Source organism: Grammomys surdaster, unplaced genomic scaffold (genome assembly GCF_004785775.1).
Source record: "Grammomys surdaster isolate TR1022 unplaced genomic scaffold, NIH_TR_1.0 63, whole genome shotgun sequence".
In the NCBI taxonomy this organism is placed as follows: domain Eukaryota; kingdom Metazoa; phylum Chordata; class Mammalia; order Rodentia; family Muridae; genus Grammomys; species Grammomys surdaster.
The window spans coordinates 23,927,964-23,952,688 of NW_021604565.1; the positions used below are offsets into that span (position 1 = coordinate 23,927,964).

The 24,725-nt window shown below is 33.5% G+C and overlaps 1 protein-coding gene across 3 annotated transcripts in view; it reads right to left on the reverse strand.

Moving 5' to 3' along the window:
- Positions 1–24,725, reverse strand: part of Csmd3 (CUB and Sushi multiple domains 3) — a 1,130,934-nt gene that overhangs the window by 376,338 nt on the left and 729,871 nt on the right. For all 3 annotated transcript variants that reach the window (XM_028765583.1, XM_028765601.1, XM_028765593.1), the window contains 3 exons: positions 17,227–17,343; positions 13,092–13,307; positions 11,065–11,253 (listed from right to left, as the gene is read on the reverse strand). In XM_028765583.1, the coding sequence (XP_028621416.1) occupies positions 11,065–11,253; positions 13,092–13,307; positions 17,227–17,343 (522 nt within the window). The remainder of the gene's footprint in view (positions 1–11,064; positions 11,254–13,091; positions 13,308–17,226; positions 17,344–24,725) is intronic.

Here is a 24,725-nt window from a genome sequence, read left to right on the forward strand (position 1 = left end):
ATTATTAAGGTCAGTTCTAGGTTGAAGAACTAGCAATACAATAGATACAAATAGTCAAGGAATAAACAATACAATAAACACAAATAGTAAAAGAACAAGCAAGGCAATTAGGAAAATTCTGTGAACACTCCCATGATCACTGTTTCTAATGGCTTATCAGGATGATCAAAATATCTGAGACAACTTCCCTGTCCTAGACTAAATTCATTTTCATGTCTGAAGCCTACTTCTTTGTTCTAGCCTGAGATTTAGATTCCTGGCTGAAATTACTTCCTTGTTCTAACCTGCCTGAAATTACTTCTTTGTTATAGGCTAATGACAGATTCCCGCCTGAAGCCCACTTCCTCGTCCTTGGCCAATGTCAAATTCCTATCAAGCAGCCCATTTTCTTGCCCTTGGCTTATGTCAGATTCTTGCCAAGCACTCCCAATAGCTCTCCACCACTCTGCAAAACACTCTTAACCCAAAACATCTAGGAAATCCAGGGCACAATGAAAAGACCAATTCTAAGGAAAATAGGTATAGAAGAAAGTGAAGATTCCCAAGTTAAAGGACCAGTAAATATCTTCAACAAAATTATAGAAGAAAATTTCCCTTAACTTAAATAAGACATGCCTATAAACATACAAGAAGCCTACAGAACTCCAAGTGGACTAGATCAGAAAAGAAATCATTCTGTCATATAATAATCAAAACATCAAATGCACAAAACAAAAGAATATTAAAAGCAGTAAGGGAAAAAGGTCAAGTAACGTATAAAGACAGACTTATCAGAATTACACCAGACTTCTCACCAGAGACTATAAAAGCAAGAAGCTCCTACAGATGTTAAAGATCCTACAGATGTCATACAGACCCTAAGAAAACACAGATGCCAGCCCAGGTTACTATAACCAGCAAAACTCTCTATTACCGCAGATGGAGAAACCAAGATATTTCATGACAAAAGCAAATTTACACACTATCTTTCCACAAATTCAGGCCTACAAAGGATAATAGAGGGAAAACTCCTACACAAGGAGGGAAATTATACCCTAGAAAAAGCAATAAAGTAATCTTCTTTCAACAAACTCAAAAGAAGATAGCCACACAAACATAACTCTACCTCTAATAAGAAAAATAACAGGAAGCAACAATCACTTTTCCTTAATATCTCTTAACATCAATGGACTCAATTCTCCAATAAAAAGACATAGACTAATGTACTGGATATGTAAACAGGACCTGTACGCAGCAAAATGCACCTCAGTAACAAAGACAGACACTACCTCAGTGTAAAAGGCTGGAAAACAATTTTTCAAGCAAATGATCCCAAGAAACAAGCTGGAGTAGCCATTCTAATATTTAATAAAATAAACTTTCAACCAAAAGTTATTGAGAAAGATAAGGATGGACAAGTCATACTCTTCAAAGTAAAAATCATCTATGCTCCACATGCAAGGGTACTCACACTCATAAAAGAAATTTTACTAAAGCTCAAAGCACACATTGAACGTCATAAAATAATAGTGAGAGACTTCAACACCCCAGTCTTATCAATGGACAGATCATGGAAACAGAAACTGAAGAGAGACACAGTGAAATTAAGAGAAGTTATAACCCAAATGGATTTAGCAGATATTTATAGAACATTTCATCTAAAAGCAAGAGAATAATTGTGTTTTTAAATAGATACTCTTATGATTTGAAAAAAATAAATTTAAAAAAAATAGATACTCTTCAGGATAAAATTTTTATTGTTTATTTGCTTTCGTTAGCTGAACTTATCAGTATAGCAGACTCTGAAGAAGTTTAACATTGTAATTTAGAGATTATACATGGTTATTTGGGAATGCAATATGATTCTATTCTAGGAAGCACAAAAGCAAATAGAAGAGTGGTAATATAAAACACTGAAGGCAACTACTGAGGTGTTAAGTTTTTCTGGTAGTCAATGTCATGTCCTTTTGTGTTTAATCAGACATTAGAGAAATCTATGGAATTTTCTAGGAATAAATGACATGTTGAGCAGAATCTAAGGTGAACTCCCAGGGTGCTCTTTTCCTGATATTCATTAATACCACAGTTATCTCCCTTTGAAATAAGGTCGGACCCGTGGTTTTCTCCTTGTTACTTTCTGTGATTATGTGTGTACTATAGATCTTCATCTTTCTAAAGAACTCACTGGAGAGCCATCATCTTGTGGGACTGATAATCTAAACAGCTTTACTAATAAGTCCAAGAGCTAAGGAAATATAGATGAATCTAAGTAAAGAACTGGGGATCTTAGTTACCAGAACTATTCAGACCTGATTATTTTCACACAACACAATGAGTTTGAAAGAGGGTACTGAAAGAGCTTACTCCATGGGAACCTCTTGATTGTAGCTTCTGAGATCATAAAACCATCAAGTTCACATGATAAAAACCCAGGCTTCTACCCTACAAAAACCATCAGAAAGAAATTGTACTGCCTCAATCATCTCAATTCATATTGGCTTCTTATTAATTATCAAAAACCCAATGTGACTATTGAGAGCATCATCAAAAGTGTTTCAAGAATACAAAAAGCTATACAATTAATGTATTTACTTTATGATCAGAAGATAATATCTTCCTATATTTCATGGAACATGAATACCTAAAAGAATACATAATTATATATAAAATCTACATGTATATACATATATGTATACATACATACACAAATATATACATACATATAATTTTTCACAAGGCTTAACATACATTATGTCATGCTATTTTGGTCTTTGTGAGGACTAAAAAGAACTGGAAAAATAATGTTGATGAGAATGAAAATGACAAAATTGAACAGTTTTATATGGCAAGTCTCACAGATGACTCATATTAAAGAGAGAAATAAAAGGAGGAAGGAGAGAAAGATGATGTAATTTTCAGCTTGGATGATTGGATGAGAATGATGCTGTAATTGACCTTAAGAGTGTAGCAGGGAGAATTGATTTGGCTGAAGAGATAACGCATTCTGTTTTGGCACTGTGAAATCAGTGTGCCTGTGGGAGGATGTCCATATGGAGAGGACCAGTGTAAAGCTGGAAATGGATATGCTACTTAGGAGAGGTCTGGATATACAGAAGGATTTGGAAATGTTTGAGAATTAGGTTATCCATAAACTGCTTTCTCTCATGCACACACTCTCTCTCACATGCACCCACACAAGAGGAGAGAGAAAGAGACAGAGACAGACAGAAAGAGGTAAACAATTTGGGTGTAAGTTTACCTTCTAATGCTTAGGCCATCTCTCTGTTCCAGGGACAAACGATTTTAAATCCTCAAAATTATAATAAATCTATGTTTTGGAAATAAATTGTATGCCACTTTAAGAAACAAATTTCAGGAAAACAACAAGTCTGAAATTATCCTATTTTAGTTTCCTTTTCTTTAGAATGTCTTAGGGTAAATTCTAAATTAAGAAATGGCTTATGTTGACTGTGCAGGTTAAGCCTGGTACAGGTATGAACAAATCATAGTTACATAATAATATCCAATATGTTGCTTGGTTTTGTAAGCAATTATTTTTTAGAATACCACTATATACATTCATTTGTACATTGTTATTTACTTCTATCACAATCTAATCTGAGAATGTAACAGTTATTTCTAAAGATATGCGGCTATGAAGTCTTATACATTTAATATGTTCTAGACTCAGCCAAAACTGGCTCACTGATTTATTGTCTATAACATGTGCTATGGTTGCTATTGATTTTAAAAAAAAAACAAAGATTAATGTTAATAGGAAGAGAAAACAATACTCTTCTGGTGGTATGTTAATCAAAAGTATTGTAAGAATGCCTCAATTTAAGAGGCATAAAATTAGGCTGCTGTCATAGTCTTTTACTCATTACCCAAAGCCTTTCTAACCAGAAACTTTTCCTGTTTTTTGTTTTTTTAAATCATGTTTTCTTTGATTGTTTGTCTTATGTTGTAAATAAGAAACTTTTTTAAAATAAAAGATAAGATGGTGACAATATATAAATTCATACTACAGATTTTCTATTATGAAATCAATCCACTCAGCTGTAGTTATTCTCCCAAACTTTTAGAGAGGCATCTGTTTATCTAGTTATGTGGAGAACTTTTCTATCTACTGTTTTCCGTAATTTTATATTGTTTTTTTTTTTTTTTTTTTGCCTTGAGCACAATAGAATTTTGTTTTTGGTTCATACAAGGGCTCAACTCTTGTGCTTGGGAATCTGGAAGTGGTTTCCTAGTTGCTCTGGTCACTCTCCTCTCAATCATTCACCAGTGAGGACCATAGGGAATTCTGGCTGTGAGGACAATGGAAAGGTAAGAATGCTTGTGGAGAGGAGGATGTCAAGTCTCTGAGAGGAAGAGTGAAAAGCTTGGTAGTAGGATTATTTCAAGACTATGTGTCAAAGTGCACTATAGAGATATTAATTTTCATCAGGAGTGTGATTCTTTATTTTAATGAATAAGATAAGCAAGAGTATGGTAGAATATACTTGCCTTTGGCCTCAGCACTCAGGAATCTGAGGCAGGAGGATTGGATATCTGAAGTTATACTGGGTTATACAGTGAGACTGTCTTAAAATAACAACATAATTTCTTTCTTTAGAAATTCCACTTTCTTTAATACACTGAGGCGGTGTTACTGAAGAGAGTGAAAGAAGAGGAGTCTGGGGGGAGGAGATAATAAAGGATGAGCCTTCCCATACAGTCACAGTATTTTTCTCCATTAGCCTTGATGTTCTTTAAAGTGCCCCTCTTTCAATCACAAGCAATTAGAGAATGCTGAAATAAAATCAAACCCCAAAACCACCTATATTATTACCTAGCTTTTAACCTTAAGAGTTTATTTCTATTTAGCACAGTTCCTGGCTTACTTTGGAACCATACATTTTTTTGTAGACCACATATTGTCAAAATCCTTTCAAAAATGGTCTCAGAATTAAGACATTTCTTAAATTAAGCTAACGGATGGTAGAACAAAAAGCAGTTCCAATAATTAATCCCTAAATTTGCTTTCTACATAGCCACATGGCTGCATTGATGGTTGGATTCATAAATGAGACATATTTAACATACATAGGTGAGGATATGATACCGATAATTTCTTTAAGAGAAACTTAGCATTTGAGGTGAAATACACATAATTGCTTAATGATTTTTTTCTCTTTTCTGTCTTTTCTTTAGTTTCTTCATTTTAGAACAGGTTCAGGTTCTGCAGATGTTATAGTGACAGTACAGTGTCTCCTAACATGACATTGACAGGCTTTTTCTGTTATCATCCTTTATTTTTAAGTACAAAGGTGAATAATGATCATTATATGTCATTTAAAAAGACCTGTAGAGGGAGAAAAACGTCTGTTTAATGTTATGATCATTTTTCTCATTTGATTCATGAGTAAGGCAAGATGTTGCTACTTGTCCAAGGTCAGAAAAAAAAATCAATGGTACATGAAATTAGAAACAGAGGTAGATGTATTAAATGGGGATTATGAGCATGAATAAATTAATTTCTTTAAAATAACTTCAACGTGTATGGGCTTCTTAAAATGGGTTGACCCTTGCTGAGAGAAATATCATTGCTCATACTGAACTTGCTAATCAACTTTACAAAACATGTTCTTTCATTAGCTGCTTGTTTATTTGCAAGATGGTCTGGCATGTGATTCTGGTTTATTTGGACCCTGAGTGAAGACATACATGTTTACTGCTTTCAAAAGATGGCACAATTTCAAACCAGATGCAATCCTAGCACAGAGAAGGGAAGAGAACACAGAGTTCTCTCCCTAACCAAGAAGCTATTTGAAATCAATATATCTACTGTGAAAGGAAAAAGCAAATTTTCTCCAATGAAGTGAATCTATCAAGTGGATATATCTAAAACTACACCTGCCCCCCCCCAAAAAAAAGCCGGGTGGTGGTGGTGCATGCCTTTAATCCCAGCACTTGGAAGGCAGAGGCAGGCAGATTTCTGAGTTCGAGGCCAGCCTGGTCTACAGAGTGAGTTCCAGGACAGCCAGGGCTACACAGAGAAACCCTGTCTCGAAAAACCAAAAATAAATAAATAAAATAAAATAAAATAAAATAAAATAAAATAAAATAAAATAAAATAAAATAAAATAAAATAAAATAAAATAAAATAAAACTACATCCAAGCTCATGCTCCATGCTCAGAGGTAATTGTCCCTCACCAAAAAATATACTCTGATTTTCCTGTGATTTTTGCCATGTCTCGGTGTTGGTGGCATTTCTTTTGTTGTTTAGTTGTTTGTTGCTTTGCTGTTTTGAGAGAGATAGAAGAACGAAAAGTCATCAAGTTTTGTGAGTAGAATGGTGTGGAGGACTTGGAAGTATTTGGAAGAAAAAAAGAAAGAGAATATAATCAGAATATACTGTATAAAAACTGTAACTAAAAAAAAAAAAAAAGACGGCAAGGGAAATAACAGGGTTTCATCAGACAAATTTTATGAAGGAAATACATGTACCTCCTAATGACTAACATAGGAATTCACTTTTTTATAATGAGAAAATTATTATTATTTAAAATTATTTTATATTTTGTTTCATATTATTCTGTGTATATGGATGTTTTACTTGCATATATTTCTGTATACTACAAGGATGCCTGGTTCCCAATGTGGCCATAAGAAGGGATTCTGAAATGGGTTACAAATGACTCAAATGGCTAGACTTACCACATGGTACTGGGGATTGAACCCTAGTTCTTTGGAAGAGAATTTAGTGTTCTTAACCACTGAGCCTCTCTTCTATTTCTTTTATTATTATTTTTCCCAATAAAAAGTCATGCACAGATTTATGATTCTGGGTCCTTGTCTGGTCCCAGTGAAAGAGTATGAGGCTAGTCCAGTAGAGACTTGATACCCAGAGAAGGGAGGTTCACTCTCTCACAGGTGAAGGACAGGGGAATCGGGTGGGAAACGTTGAGGGGGGGTACTGGGAGGGAAGAACACTTGGGATGTAAATAAATAAAGTAATTAAAAAATAAATAAAAGGTCATGTACATTTTTATGATTTGGGTCCATAAAAAACTCAAAAAATATAAGTATCATGGTTGAAATACAATGCAGCTGCTACTCTAATTGAAGCGTGTTCACAGATTTTGAACTAATGTGTTTTAAAAGATGGGACTTTCATCCAGATTACTAGGAAAATTGACTTCCACTATCTCCTATTTTTTTGTACCTGATACAATTAACCCTAGGTGTCCATCTGCCATTACGGTATGAGGGTGCATGGGAATATGGTCGTAGAGAGAGGTATGGAGCTAAGAACACTGGACTACAACTGCAACTTCCTTTTCTTTTTTTTAAACGAAGTATCACCCAAGAGTCAGTTCTTAAGTTAATTTACGTTTCTTGACTAGGAATTAGGATCCAGTTAGCCATGTTTTGAGTGAGAAATTTTGTAGGAAAAGTGTTTGAACAAGGCACAAATTGTAACAGGATTTAGGAACTCTGCAAATAGAATTATAGGCTATATCTCTTAATTGCTTGCTGCTTAAAAAGGAAAATCCCTGTCTTAAAGTGGTTTATATTCTTGAGGTTCATTAAGCTTCTTCTGCTTCTAAAAACCACCCTGAACTTGAAACACTACCCCCACTAAATAAGTTACAGTTGAAATGAAGACATTGTCCTCTGATTGAAAGGGTCATAAAAAGTCATCTGAAGTCATGCATTGGTAAAAATGACAGTTAAAATCTTCTTCCTATATTATCAAAGTCTCTAATAAGAAAGTCTTATACTCCTCTGTTTCAAACACAGTGCTTAGACTCCAAGCCTGAATCTGGCAGTCCTAGCTTTTCACAGAAACTCCAATGCAGTTTGAAATGTTAATGAATCTGTAGTAATGAAAGACCATGCCAGAGAAATAATCACAACAAGGGTGGTGTTTTATCTTTTTATTTTTTATTTTTTTGGTTTTTCGAGACAGGTTTTTCCATGTAGCTCTGGCTGTCCTGGAACTCACTCTGTAGACCATGTTGGCCTGGAAATCAGAAATCCGCCTGCCTCTGCATCCCAAGTGCTGGGATTAAAGGTGTGTACCACCACTGCCCGGCTAGGGTGGTGTTTCATAATGAGATGCCTGATGATATAATTATTTTGTATATGCAAAAGATAATATAGTTTGGCTATATATTAATATTATAGTCAAAATTAGCTTAAAATATAAAAGATATGGCTATATTAAAGTTGGAAATAATGCTTTTATCACAAATTTAACTTAGATATATTTTGGCAAAATATCTCAAAATGTCTTGGAGGAAATTGATCTATGTGTTAAATAATGAACAAAAATTAAGCTTATTTAAACAATATTAATAAAGAAGTTCTCAAAATCAGTTTTATAAGTCTCTACTTATCCAGAATTGGTTAACTATAAACCCATACATATTCAAAAACTTAATAAATGTGGTCTATTTATGGTTGCATACCTTGCATGAGCTTTCTTGGAGATTTAAATTCTGATGACTAAAAAATACTTATTAAGCAAATATGAAACAGAGAATTTGTCTATAGTAGATGGGATTTATAGAGAGTGAAAAGTATAAATAATTGAATAAAAAGTATTCATATAAACCAACATTGTCAGATGAGAATCTGGTTTAGTATGATGGATCATTCTTATCTACCAATACTCAGAAAGATAAATAGGATGAAATAAACTTTAAAGCCAACCTTGGGTATCCAATAAGATTTAGAGCATTTTGGGCTTTAGAATTACACCCTGTCTTCTTCTATTACCTATCACTCTGTGTGAAAATAAAATAAAATAGGCATTTGTTGATATGCATGATGTCAAATATTGTGAACTGTTTTTCATCTAACTATAATGATTATTGAAAGTCTAAAAAGTAAGAGATTTACACAGACACATGTAGTTCTAGATGAGCAAAAAGTTCATGCAATAAGTTGCAAATTATTGAAGAATAGTTCAATGAAATTCATGGAATGAGTAAAAAACACTCTATTGTTTATAGTCCTTCAGTCGTTCAAGTTAAATAATACAATAAACAAATAAATACAATGCAGAATATTAAGGTCAAGAGTCAATTGTAAATTTCAACTAGTGAAAAAGTAGGAACAGTATTTTTGTTTGTTTTTAATTTGAAAAAGGATATAAGTGTCTGGCATTAGGCTAGAACAAGGAAGTAACTTCAGGCAAGAATCTACATCTTAGGCTAGAACAAAGAAGTAGGCTTCAGACATGAAAATGACTTTGGACTAGGACAGGGAAGTAGGCTCAGATATTTTGGTCATCCTGATAAGCCCTTAGAAACAGTGATCACAGGAGTGTTCAGGCAACTTTGCTTATTGCCTTGCTTGTTCTCTATTTGTTTTTATTGTCGTGCTTGTTCCTTGATTATTTGCATCTATTGTATTACTAGTTCCTCAACCTAGAACTGACCTTAATACATGCATATAATTGAAGTGGTATAAAAGCATAAAGGAGGAAACGGGATGGGATAGGGGTTTTTTAAGGAAGGGAAATGGGGAATGGAGATGACATCTGAAATGTAAATAAATAAAATGTTCAATAAAATAAAGAAAAGAGTCTCATGACAAAATTTACTTTCTTGATTTAAGTATTTTTTCATTCTTCCAACTAATGATAGTGATAATGAATAAACTAAATCTATTCTGAGATATACTTTAATAATAAACTTTAAGTTGTTTTTTTGTCATATCAGGTTTTCAGAAGTTGATTTATTAAAATATATTTAAATGCAGACTAAGCCTATAAAATTTTTTATTAGCCAAGTTTTTGTCAATTTAAGAGAAAAACCTTAACTTTTTGTAACTTTGTGCCCTTCTCTAAGATGAATTTCCAGATGTTGTAACTAAGTGCTGGGCATTACAGGGAGACTTACCTTTGTACAAATCATAAGCAATCCTACCACTTACAATCTAGTTCTTGGGTACATCATAAAACACATAAGCCTCAAGTTCTACTAACACAACATAAGATAATCATAACATTGGGCATTGTGAGTGTTAAGTGGGATGCTATGTATGCAGGAGTCTATCATACCCTGATTATGCTGAAATATAATAATGTTGATTTATGCCCCATTATGTATTTCTTTATAAATGTTTATCTTTTGTTTCACAAAAATAAACACTGATAATTATTAAATGTCAGGTGGCCTGAGATTTTTCTTATCTCTGGAGTTTCTGTTTAAATGAAAAATAATTTAAATGATAATGCAAAATTCTACTTTTTTTTGCTTCCTTCTTGTCAATATATCCATTTAAAATTATATTAGCTCCAGGCTTTTAATATTTAAATTGCTGATAATCTGCATCTCATAATATGAGTAAATATCTTAATCTATTTAGAGAGAGTTAAGATGTGCCTTAAAATTCTTATCAGCTCTACAGTTGACATTTTTCTTATAATTTTTCTTGTATGCCTGTATATTCCAAGTTACAAAATATTGTCAAAACATCAGTCAGATTAAAATGTCAAATAATAGGAGAATTCGCTATGTGAATTCTTCTATGGAAATGGTTCAATTACGGTTTCGGAGTGCGGGACAATTTGATAATGGGACAATTTACTTTTCTAAACATTTCTCTCATACTTAAATTAATAGCTCTCATCTCTTTGTTGTGAGTCAGTTATCAGAATAAAAAAATATTAGCATGTCAATCAGACAAATAGACACATAGAATAAACCATACACAAAAGGAATCATTTTGAAATCTTCATATAAATATTAACTCTTACAAAATGAATCTATACATTATTTCATGTTTTTGGATTTTTATCAGCTTCTTCATCTGTTTATAAATATCAATGTATTTATCTTATAACTACATATCTGTTTCATGGGTTCTTTTCTGTTATTAACCTGAAGATGAGAAGCACAGTCTCATTATTGCAGCAGCAGAATCATTGTGGTACACCAGATTGCCAAGTTGAAAAAAATAGAAATAACTGATATGAAATAAATGGAGAATTCAACAGATTATAAAAAAAGAAAGGGTGTGTAATCATGCAATTTCATGGACAGTAACTACACATACAAGCAAATGAAAGCAGCTGACCACGTACCCACACACCTTGGCAGAGGTGCACTCCACACTCGCCGGCCACCGCCAAGACAGATGATCTCAGAAGAACCCTCCAGTCGGTAACCAGATGAGCACGAGAAGGTCAGTGTATCCCCGACTCCAAAGCTGAATCCAACTCGGCTACCATATTGAGGAATCCCAGGGTCTTCACAAGGCTCAAGGTTATATTCTATAAAGGGTAAATAAGTTACCCAGAGAAAGAGAAATTAGTGTGATCATTTTAAATACACATTTCTTATATTTATGTCCTTGCTATATATTGTGTAAGAGCAGTAATATACTGTGGGACACTTGATTTTCTTTTTTTGTGTGTTATATTTAATAACTCAGAGAATACTTTCATGTGTGAAATTCAATGAGGATTGGAAAATGTTACCTGAGTGATAAGCTCAAAACATAACTATCTATCTCATGATGTTCTTTTCAGCATAATAAAACTTTTCCACTTCACAGAGCTTTGAATTAGAGTAATGACATGAGAGATGTGTATTTTCAAACAAAATTGCATTTAGAATGAAATCATTATCAGTCAGAAAAAAATTACAATTCTCTTAACAGCTTTTATTTAAATGGTTCTTGTGCCTCTACTAGCAGGCATTCAATTAACCCATATTCTGAAAAGCATCTATCTTTAGATAGAAATTTTCATGTAGTAAAATGAAGTACCCAACACTGGTAATAATAACTTGATAAATTTATACAGAAACCCTCCCCGAGGCAACGAAACAGTGAAAATGCATGACCAAATAGTTTTAAAGGTAAAAGAAGGGTTGTTTATACATTGCAATAATAAATATATAATAAATATAATAAATTTAATGTTTTCAAGTCAGCATATTACTAGTTTATATTACTAGCATTATATACTAGTTATATTACTAGCATTTATTTACTAGTTTGTTCTTATATAGAGAAATAGCTATTTATCCTATTATAATTATAAGATACAAATTCATGTTGCAGGGATACTTTTCTTTATGCTCCTTAGTCTAATAATAACTTTTCATGGAAGTAAGTCATACTACAACTTAGATATGAAATTAAGATCCCTGTAGGACATTCACAGAGTAATTGAATACAACTCAATAATGGAAGATTACGAGCATCAGGAAAGATTCCTCATATAGGTTAGGGCTTACTGTCCAACACTGGTATCTTGGATACAGGGCTAGGCTACCCTGTCTCTTACTTCATCTTTCTATAAAGATTAACATTGTGATGACAGAAGAAGGAGCAGATGCATTTCTATCTCCCACATTTTTGTAACAACTGTTAATAGATTAATGGTTTCCATTAAAATATATATTATACTGTTTTCCTTTAATGGAAGAGTTACAATCTCACATGAAGCCTTAGGCTAGAAGTTATATTAACAGTATTATTTGTTGGTAAATGATTCAGTTATATATGAACACCTACTCAAAGTTACTTTTTTGTAGACTACATATTCCAAAATAATAAAAGCAAGTCTATTTTTTATCTTGGTCAGTCAGTATATCTTTCTTTATATGATGCATAAAACTAGATAGATTTTACTATTTTAAGTCACATTTTCTTTTTGAGTTCAATTGAAACAGTACAAAGAATATTGTATAGTTATATATAGTATTTACACATAACTTATATTGAAAACATTCTATATTTATACATAGAAAAACTTATTTTTAAGTTTAGTAGGTATTTTGGATGGTTTCGGTCATTAGAATGTCACATGCGTTTAAGACAAAAAATTAAATGATTGTACTTTTAATAACATATTAGACGAATTATTTATTCACATATTACTCATTTATCTACCTTTTCTGTAATGTTTAGCAGTATGTGGTCACAGCCAGTATTGAAGACATTTCCATACTTGCTGAGAGGTTTTTTTTTTCCTTTGTTTGCTACTTTAAAAGTTTTTCATTTCTGCAATTTTTCCAGTTTTGTTTGTCATGTTAAAATTAATTTTATAAACTTTATTATTTTAGATTCACTAAAATAGTTCTTAATTCTTTATTTTCTCACCAGAGAATGTGATGTTAAATCCTTCATATGATATGGAAAAGTCAGAAATGAAGCGCAGCTGAGCCCTGAAGTTTCCATAAAGGCCAGCATTGATTGTCGAAGGAAGTTCTGAACCAGTGAGACGTGCCAGTGGTTGGGTAAAACTACCGTTCTCTGTGATCAGCAAGTAGTCATGATGGTCTTCTAAATGAAAAGTGTGGAAGTTGAACTGCACACCTAGGAATAAGAAATAGGAAGATCAGACTTGTATTGGACAAAGCATATTCATACACCATAGAAAGTGGCTGTCAACATAATAAAGTCATTAGATACTTGATATTTGGAAAATGAAATCCACTGTTGTCATAAATTGTAAATGCACAGAAGGATTATTGTCCATTGTGTTTACTTCAGTTTACTTATGAACAATATGCTTGGTTAAACCCTAGGAGCCATGGAAAAATATCTGAAATTTATTAATTTGATATTTATACTTTCAAGGAAATACATATCCTTTGCAGCTTACTGGTGACAATGTTACATGCCTTTCTTCTTTTCCTACTTCAGATTCCTCAACAACATAAAAATTGTTGCTCAATGAACTAACTCTCAACTTTCAACTAAGCCTAAATCTAGTTAGGAAAATAAATAAACAAAATGGGTACAAGGACGGAAGAAAGTATTATAACTATTTATTTTATACTCTCCCAACTTTCCTTATAATATACTGCTATTAAGGAAAGACAAGATCAAACTGACACTATGATTCAATATAGAAAAATGAACATATGTATGTTTATATTTAAATATGTTCTGATATACATTGATTTTGAGGAAAAATTAAGGTTTCTGCTAAGTTTGGATATTGATAGAGATATTGTCAAGTATTTTGTTGTTGTTCCTGTTTTTGATTTGTTCTATGTTTTCATTATCTCTACTGCCAAAATAGGCCTGCAATGTGGGTAAAGAAATAGAGAAATATTATCTGGCAGAGAGGAATAACTAATTAGTTAACTATTGTTCTTACGTAATCCTAAAGAATAAGTGCTAATATTTACCACATTATCAATCCTTGGATAGACATTGAATGAAAGGATGTTGTTATCTATCAAATAATGAGATAAACATTAGAATCTGCTTTTTAATATTGCTGGAAGTATATTCAAAATTCTGCTAAAAATCAGTTAACCAAAAATTTAAATTGAAAACCTGGGTCTTTATTCTAAAATGAAGATTGAAGAGATTATAAATAGCCATGTCCCATGTCCATCTGAGGAAAAAGACACAAAAACCAAGCTTTCAAATACTCTGCAACGTGCTATGAAGTCAAGTGGTGTGAGTCAATACAGCATCATGGAAATAGAAGCAACAACTTGTCAAGGAGTTATCAGAAGCTTCTGAAGGCAGTGACCTTCAAAGGAGAAGTGGGTTGTAGATCAGGCGTGGGTCAAGCATCATGAAAAAGACAGGCAAAGATAAAATTCTAAAAGAATAGTAGAAAGAAGCTCTTGGGTCTAAAAATCACAGTTTTTTCCCTTCTCATGAGAAGGACTAATCAAGATGGTCTGGTAAAACAACTTATGTAAGAGATAAATCTTGTAAACCCTTGACCTAAAAGTCAAAATAGCACAGATGTCTTAGTTTTTGTTTTCATTTAACCAACAATACCCTTGAAGGGACTTTTGTAAATTTACTTTTCAACTTGTAAACTCATAGGTTTTATTTGCTTTATACATTATGGCTTAAAGATTTTCTGATGTACATTATATTTTTGCCAGCTCTCCATCTCCATAAGGCAACATAGATGTAGCTTAACTTTTGTTTTGTTTACATATTTATTGGTTTTATTCTTTGAGAGAGGCACTCATTGTGTAGTTCAACTCCCAACTTGAAATCACAGTCTCCCTGACTCAGTATTCCTAGGGCTGAGTTTAAAGATAAGAGCTAACATGATCAACTAAATTTAACCTCCTGACTTTTAAAAATATACTTAAGGATATTTTCCTATATCACTGTAAGCCAGAAGCAATGTAAGCTGAATAATATCATAATTAATTGACTATATACCTAGTGAGAAGTCTTATGTACCCAAACAGTGTAAAGGGATTATTGGCCACACATTTGGAAATTCCTTAAATCTTCAGATCCTAGTCTGCATTGTTATAAATCTCTAAAATATTGAGTTTCCACTGAAGTAAGAGAATATTCCAACTGCTAAATGTAAATACAAGTGAAAGGAGATTAACTTTATATTCCATCACAGAACATTTAAGTCAAAAAATGGGATGAAATTTAACAGAAGTTAATAGATAAGTCTGCTATGAAACTGGAGAAAATCTGTTGCACACATAATTACAGAACATCAGGTACCGGTGATAAAACTGTTACCTACAATCATAATAATCAAAAAAGTGTTGTTTGATTGTTATCACTTATTAATATGCCATAGTAAGGAAAGAGTTAAAGAGAATGAATATAAGTCTCATTAACAAAAACTCCTGATAGTATTTGTAATTAGTTGCATAAAACTGAAACTTTAGAGGTACGGATTCCCATAGCTGGGTCGGCTTCAAGGGAAGAGACCTAGAGTAGTAGCTTATTTGGTTTTTATTTATCCTTTATAATTTTAGTGGTAGTCTTCTAACACCAGGCACTCAAGCATGAATAATAATTTAAGAAAAGATTAGGATTTTTTCAAGGATTAGCCCCCCAATAGAAACTGGTCATAAAAAGGGACCCTATCATGTCTCTAGACACCAATAAGAAGAATGCAGCGTGGCCTGTGAAAGGTTAGTCTATTGTCTTTCAACTCTAGTAGACTATCATCCTCTCCCATCTTTAAGTCCTTCACTTCCCTTTGCCTTGCCTTTGGAACAGTGCTTCTAGCACATCTTCCTTAAAAGAAAGGCACCCAAACCCGCACTCGTTGGCATGTAAATACCAATTTAATTAACACTTACAACCTGTAAAGACAGGAAACCTTACATGTTAATTAAACCTCTGTTTACATAGCAGGCAACATGTAGCTCTACATTTTCTTGTATAATATTAGCAAGTTTATTTTAAAATCCCTTAATCTGCTACATGGTAGAATAATAGGACATTTTGTTTAATTTCCAAGAGAAAATCTGTATCGTAGAAAACAATACAAACCAGAATTATAGTATTAATGACCTCATTGCTTCTGTGACCTCCTATATTCTCACTTTAACAGTTTTCCTAATAGCATTTAAGTCACTATAGGAAACCTAACTCTAACAATCCATATTTAATCCAAACTTCTCTATAAAATCATGTAGAATTTTACTAAAAGCAAATTTCTTTTATAAAAACACAAACTTACATTTGATAAAAACAAGCTTTTAAATTCTGAAAGTATTTTCTCATTGCTAATTTTTGCTTTTGATTTATCTTGGTTTTCAATAGCAATAATAAAATAAATAATAACAGTGTCACCAAAGGTAAATGAAAACCATCCAAAGCAGAATTTAAAGATCAGTCTCTGCTTCCAGGTAAATAATGCTGGATCATTAGTTCTTAAGTATTGTGGAATTATTTTTCTAGGGCTGCTGCTGTGATAAAATAACTTTTTTGTTTTCTAGTTCAATTCCAATAGCATCAAGTAACCAGTATTGTTCCCATATCACCTTTCACGTATATGCTCACTTAAAAAAGATAGAGATGAGCATCTGCTATCAAAGCAGCACAATTTTAAAGTCCATCTTTATGATCTGAGACATAAATGATCTTTGGTTCCCAGTAATTTGACACAGAAGTGTCTATGAAATGGTTATAAATCTATATATAGATATCATTATAAAAATACTTTATAAACAAATATATGTAAATATAACTAAGCTCCATGCAATGCTGATCTGTTTTAGGTTTTCTCAATAAAAAAAAAAACCAAAAAACAAAAAACAAATACTATCACTTTACTATACCATAAGAAAAGGCAAGAAATGCTGACAAAATTTTGATTTAAAAATGAGCACAAAATATTACTCTAGAAAAGCTTACTGTGCTGCATGTTTTTCATGTTGAATTTTCTTTCAGTACTTACGTAGTTTTGGACATAAAAATGATGAGTAAAATAAAAATAGAGCTAAATGAAAACTCAAGTGATTATCTAATATTCTTGAACAAAACAAATTACCTTTTCCATGGGTTACATCAACTGTCCATGTACAATTCAGAGAGTTTGGATAAAATTCTGGGTAACCAGGTGATAAGATTGTCCCGCTAGGTCCTCTCACATCCCCGCCACATAATGCTGAAAAGACAAAGAGAACGGTCCCATCAGTCACCCTTGGAGAAGCAAAGGCTGAACAAATCTCTCATCTCCTCCCTTGAAACAGGATGAGTCTCATTATGTTTGTCTAATCAACTTCCTGGTAATAAGAGGAGTGTGTGAAGACCTCCCCCAAATACAGCAAAATCCTCTCATGCATTGCAGCAGCAGGGAAGAAAAATGTATTAATAGTCTCTGAGAATTATCACTGGCCCCCAGAGACCATAGACTGGCATTGTACATTTGAATTTGAAGTATATCCTTACTCTGTTATAATTATAAGCAGCATTTGCATACATTGATGGTCAATTAAACATGAGTAATTAATTGTTTAGCAGCTTCTCTTATTAAACACTGAGAAATGAGTTAATTATGTAAAATTGTTTTCTATAGATTCCTGAAGGGATATGTGTCACACATCGTGGGATTCCTCTTAGAGCACTGAAGTTGTGAATGCTTTAAAGTCTTCATTGATTCGGCAGTCACTGAGAAATGAATACTATAAACAACAAGGTACTCTTGCAGGGATCCACATGGTGCAGTTCTATTGGTGATAAAGTTTGTAAGAAATATCTCAGAAAATTCAAGGCAAATACCTGTTTATGTTGTGCTAATGAATAAATTAGCTGAATCAATGTTTATGTACTTTGAGAAAAAGGTTAATATCTAATACCATATAAATGTCATCAGTGCCTATAATATACATTGAAATAAAAAATTATTTAATCTTATATGTGTTAAAAATTAAAAGAGACCAATAATAGACATAGGTCAAGATTTACAGTATTTTCTACAAGGAAAGGCAAACTCGTTTGTATATGGACAGGGTAGCCAGAATCATAAACACAGCGTGCTCTCTCTATCCCTGCGTTATTTCTGGGCCACTTTTCCCAACATAGCAGAAATTCCAATGAGAGCTGTTCTTAATTCCTACCACGATCATTGTTTTCTTTCCAAGTGTCAGTTATGATACTAGAAAAGTTCAAGACATTCTGGTTGCTCTGCAGCGTTACCTATATGGAAATTCTGAGTCAGCAGTCCTTAAGCAATTTTTAAGCATGAAGGCTTGGACTTAGATATTTATTGAAAATTTAAAAAGCTCGATGTGTTTATTTTTTAATACATATATCTACAAAATGATGACTAGAACCTCTTATGGAGTTGTCTTAACAAGCTATCTTCCTGTAATGAAGCACTATACACTATAAAACACTATAAAATCACTTAGTTTCAAAACACTATAAAATCATGCATGAATCAGGAAGTTATAGTCATGCTTAGGTTATGTGCAGTCTGTCATTGGAAATCATCATTATTGTGTTCTTCAGTTTTCTCTTGATGTTTTAGAAACCTACATTGTGTTTCTGTGGTTGGTCTCACAATTTTACACGCCATTTCCTCTGTCTTTTTGATAATTTCATTACTAAGGTTAACTATATTAATCTTCTTTCTGTTTGTCTCCCACACTCGTGTGTGTGTGTGTGTGTGTGATGTTCATGCATATATGAGAGTTCACAAGTGTCTGAACACACATGTGCCTATTACTAAGTTTGCATGTGTGATGTATTTGGAAGCTTGCAAGTCACGTGTCTTTATGTACTATTACCTACTTTGATTCTAGAAATCTCCAGGTTCACTACTCTAATTAGGCAGCTTTCTTGGGAGTTATCTGTGTCTATCTGCCAAGTGCTAGGATTATAGCCAGTGCCATTCCAGGGTTTTACATGGTTTCTGGGAATCTGAACTCTGGAGAGTACTTTATACATTAAACCCTCCTCAGGCTCCCAAACTTTAAATAGTTCTCTTAGATTGTGTTACATCTATAGACCTATTATTTCATTCTGGAAATCAAACAAACAAAACATAATCAATAAAGCATTGTACTACATTGTAAAATTTAGTTAATAATAATAAAAAAATACCTACGGGACCCCCGAGATCTCTCACACACTGAACCACCAGCCAGGCAGCACACACCAGCTGATATGAGGACCCTGACACATATACAACAGACTGCTGGGTCTGGACTTAGAGGAGATGCACCTAACCCTTAAGAGACTGGAGGCCTCAGGGAGTTTAGTGATCTACTGGGGTGGGGGATAGGGATGGGAACATTCTCAGGGTAACGGGGGGAGGGGGCAGGGAGGAGGTATGGGAAGTGGAACAGTTGGAGAGTTGCCCAGGAGGGGAAAAATTTGGAGTTCAAAATGAAAAATAAAACCTATTCCTCTTATTAAAAGGAGATGAAATTTTGACAAAATTTCTTAGGTAACAACAACAACTAACCCTGGCTAGTTATATAAAGATTTTAGAAATATAGACAGTGGGTAAGAGATTGTGGTTAATTTGCAGTACTCCTTCTCATATTTTTATTTTCTTTCTCATATTTTTAAAGGTGTCACTTAAGAAGAGACTGTAATCCCATATGCCTATAGTCCAAGAACTCTCACATTTGACCATGGTATAATACTTGGGCTCTCTATTTTGAAGCTACTCTGAGGATCATATTAAAACACCTAACCTACAAATCAAATGACAGCATCCACAACTTTGTCATTTATTTTATCTGATAGTCACTTAATTCTATCATCTTCAAATCAATCAGTCTCTTTTTATTTTAATGTGTCAATATTATTTTTGATGTCTTTTAATTGATCAGTATCTTCTAAATTTTCACTTTGCAATTTACTTGCTTGTTATTGAGACAGTTTTCCATCACCGTCACCAGCCTCCTCATCTGCACCCACATGATAGTTTCATCTTACTAAGTGAGATAGTTCTACATTGCAAGTGTTTAGACTTGTGTTTTCTTCATAAGATTATCACTTATAAGAGACTAACTAGCATAGGAATTCTGAAAATGTACCCTGATTTATTCTAATTTTACATAAGAAGCTTGTGTTAGTTGAGAAAGCCATGTTATCAGCTAATTCACAAATATATCTCTCATAGTCATTGTCAGTCTAAACCTGACAATTCCACAGAATGGAACAAATGTATCAGAGAAGATTAAAATCTTATTGGATGCAATCATGATGCATCTTCAATATTAAGACCAGATTAGCTTATTAAGTATATTAAAATCCAGTTTTAAAAGATGTATTTACTTTTAGTTATTACTATGTTTGTTTGCTTGCATGTTTTTTATGTATGGTGTGTGTTCCTGGGTTCCATAGAGGCTAGAGGAGGTCAACAGTTCCCCCCCAATTTTGAGCTATAGAAAGTTAGTAATTGTCTTTCAGTTTCTAGGATATGTATCCATGTCCTCTGCAAAAAAACCTGTTCTCTTGTTTTCTGAGCTACCTTCCAATGTCTTAAATCTTTTATTTTTATATAATTTTATATAAAATTATGGTGTTTTAAATATGAAATGTTTTTTCTAGTTAGGGTGGTAGAGTACTTGCTCTCTGATTGGTGATGTTGTTCAGGAAATTTTAAGCAATACAGGCACACTAAGGGAAGATTTTCATGGGGGGGGTGGATATCCTGAGATGAAAAAGTCTCATCTATATCACATTGAAAGTCTATATTCCATGCTTGTAGTTCAAGATGTGACTAATTAGCTTTCTGATCTTGCTGCAATGCTTGACAGTTACAACCATGCTGGCCTTGATGCTATGTACTCAAACAATAAGCTAAATTGAACCCTTTCTTCTATAATTTTTCTTTGTCATAAATTTTTTACCACACCAAAATTGTAACTAATACAAGAATGAACTTGAAACATGCTGCAATATATATTCTTATTATAAGGTATTTATGAATTCATGTGAACACTTAAGTGTGTATTCTTCCTCTTCACCACTAGTAGCAAATTCATGTCCTCACTGCATAAATGATCATCAATTTCATTCCAATTCAAAAGGAAATGAATTCAACTATTTAAAATACTAATATTACTTAGCTTTTGTCTACCTATTCTTGGTTTTAATTCCAATACAAAACAAATGCATAAGATCGAGGATCAAAATAGCATACTGGGATCCTTAAAAAAAAAGCATTATGGGAATTTAGGAGAAGCAAGACTAGTAGCACACACGTGTAATACCAGCATTCTAGTGGGCCAAACAGGAGAATCATGAGTTTGAAAACAACTACATGCCATAGGGATAGAATCTGTCTCAAAACAAACAAACAAACAAACAAACAAGCAAAATAGGCTAACCCTAACAAACCAACAAAATAAACAGATGGTAGAGACAGAACTGGAAATGTAATCCATGTAGATTAAGTTCAGGAGTCCCATAATTAGTAATTTACACTCCTTTCTTCATCACACATAAACCCACTATGCATTTCTGAGATATAACAAGAAATAACCTCAATGCAAAGGAAAGACTTGGACTGAAAATGTCGTATATTGAATTTAAGGTTGATTATAATCACTCAGAGAGATGAGGAGGAGTTGCACCTCACCTGAATATAAATGCTATATTCTTAATAAAAATGGAAGGTTGCGCTATAGCTGGATTTTTTCCTGTTTCTTCAGCTAATATTGCCTCTTTTCCTTCCTTTCATGGTGAATATTTATTTCTAATGCCAACTATAGTGCTGTATTAGGTGCAGCATCCGGGTGAGCAAACCTTGTACTTTCATACAGCTCTTTTGTACCATCCCTAGGAGATAATGATCACCTGACACAGATAAGTTAGAATATTAGAATTCTGTCTTTACTTTGGTAACTGGTGTGGATATGGAACAATAAGAGGTATTTACTTGGATTTTTCATATTGAAACACTGAACAGCTCTTAATCTTTTATCAATTTGAAGATAAAAGTATATAATACTGTCTTCCTGGGAATGTCCTCTGTGCTATCAACTCTCCCTTTGAAAAAAGCCTTATATTAATAGATTACTCAAATATACATAGCAAATCCTCAGAGAAAGATGAAATTTGAATTATTGCCTATTATCAGCTATGCCAAGCATTCTATCCTGTTAGTTTAGACTTAATGTGCTGAACCACAAATTCTACTTTTATTTTTAAAAATCTATGAGTGTATGATTTTTGTCACTTATGCTGACTAATACAAATGGTATCATATCAAATGCAGGGAAGGTGTGCTGATAAATTTTTTTGCACTTTCTTATAAAAACAAATTGGCGTAAGGCAGTCCTAAAATATGATCATGCTGAATGTACTTAAATGTTCATTCATGAAATGACAAATGTGATCGTGCCACTTGAAATGGACTAAGTACTCACAATTGTAAATCATGTTGTAAATAGGAAGCACTGCCTAAAACACATTGTTGAACAGGCTGTGCTTTGTGACAAAACACATGTGAAAGTACTTTTCAATCTCAGAAGTTTGTTTTTTTCACACTGTATTTTTTTATGTTAGAAACTGATTTTCTTTTGACATATTTTCACATCCAACAAACAAACAAACAAACAAACAAACAAATAAACTCCAGCATGGTTAACCTCATGTCATTTGCTGTAACAAGAAATTTTCCATCACAGAACAGGTTTTATAAATTTTCATGACACTATATAATTACAATTTATTTTTAAAGATAAAGTGGATTTGAAGCTATACATACAATTATAGTATATTTTTGGAAGATATCATAGATTTCTGTGGGCAGGAAGCAAATGGCTACCTTCAGTACCTTCAAATAATTGGCATTTTCAACATGGGTTTATTCCAGTCCACAGCATATTTAAAATGGAAATATGTGTGGTAATTCCTCAAAAACGCTAGAAATAGATGTTCCACATGATAAAGCTCTACTACTCTTGGAAATATACCCAAGAGGTTCTATATCCTACTACAGAGGTACTTGCTCATTCATGTTCATTGATGATTTATTCACAATAGCCAGGAAATGGAAACAGCCTAAAAAGTCACCAACAGATGAATGGGAAATGAAAATGTTGTACATTATGTAGTGTTTATTACTCAGCTGGTAAGAAAAATGAAATTATGAAAATTTCAAGTAAATGATTGCTGCTAGCAATCATTGTGAGTATGGTAACTCAGATACACATAGATAGAATTCTCTCATATGTGGATATGAGCTATTAGGATTTGGATATGTATGCTACGTTTAGAATACCCTTGGGGAGAGGCTTTGAAAGAAAGGAGGATAAAATGCTTTTTATAAGGTTAAAGGGAATAATGGAACAGGAAGAGTTGAATAGGACGGAGGATGTAAGGGCAGGGACTATAGGGGAGAACAATTAAATTAAAATTCATACATATCTTCTGAAAATGTCATGTGAAAAACAACTGCTGTAGGAGGTTCTTATAATATAAACATTTACATATAAAAAGAGAGCTTGAATAGTTACTAGACAGGGAGGCAAGAATTTCCTCACTAGATACCACTGTCCAATAAAGAGCTAAATAACATGAATGGGTTATCTTTATAGGAGCTGCCAGCAAGTAAAATCAAAAAGGTCCACAAATATTACAGGCTACTACCATTGCTCTTAAGTACCCTGAATAATTCGATGGTGAAAAACCATTGCTAAAATCTTTTTGGGGTATAAGGAGAAATTAAGCTGGTGCTCCCCTGGAAGTCTCATCCTTACAGGCTACCTTTTATATTGCTGAAAGGTGTTATGCACATTACCAGAGAGGAAAATAAATCATAAATCTTATGATGCTGAGAATTCTGAAAGCTATTATAAAGATCTACCCTGACAAGCTATCCCCACTAGTACTTTAGTGGCATTGATATTGAGGAATAAGCCTTCCATTTTCTGATTGGATGTAAGGCCAGCTCATAAGTTGCATGCCGTATCTGACCTAGTAATCAGAGCCAATGATCTATATTTGGAAAAGTCACAGTCCTTAGAGGAGATTTACTACTCCTGCTCTGCTAGAGCCATGCGGTATAAACCGACTCCTGACCGTCAACCATTATACCTATAGACAATGTAGCTCTCAGACATCAGCAGCAGCACTTATCCCAAAAACTCTGACTGGTGACTGAGTAGAGAATAAGTGACTGTGGAGTGCTCAGTCATAAGTGGGCCATCTGTATAACAGCCTCTTCTGCCATGGTGTAGAGATAACTGCAGAAAAAGGATTGGAAAGCTAGTAAAAGCCAGGGTTTGTAGATGATGAAAAGCTCTATTTTCTAGGCACAGTATGGCAGTCACCCACAAACTCACAGCACTTGGGTCATTGTGCACAAGAACTGTCTAAGCTCAAGGTGGAAAAAAAATCCAAGTATTAAGAAAGAGATAGGTCACCAGGCGGTGGTGGCGCACGCCTTTAATCCCAGCACTTGGGAGGCAGAGATAGGCGGATTTCTGAGTTCGAGGCCAGCCTGGTCTACAGAGTGAGTTCCAAGACTGCCAGAACTACACAGAGAAACCCTGTCTCGAAAAACCAAAAAAAAAAAAAAAA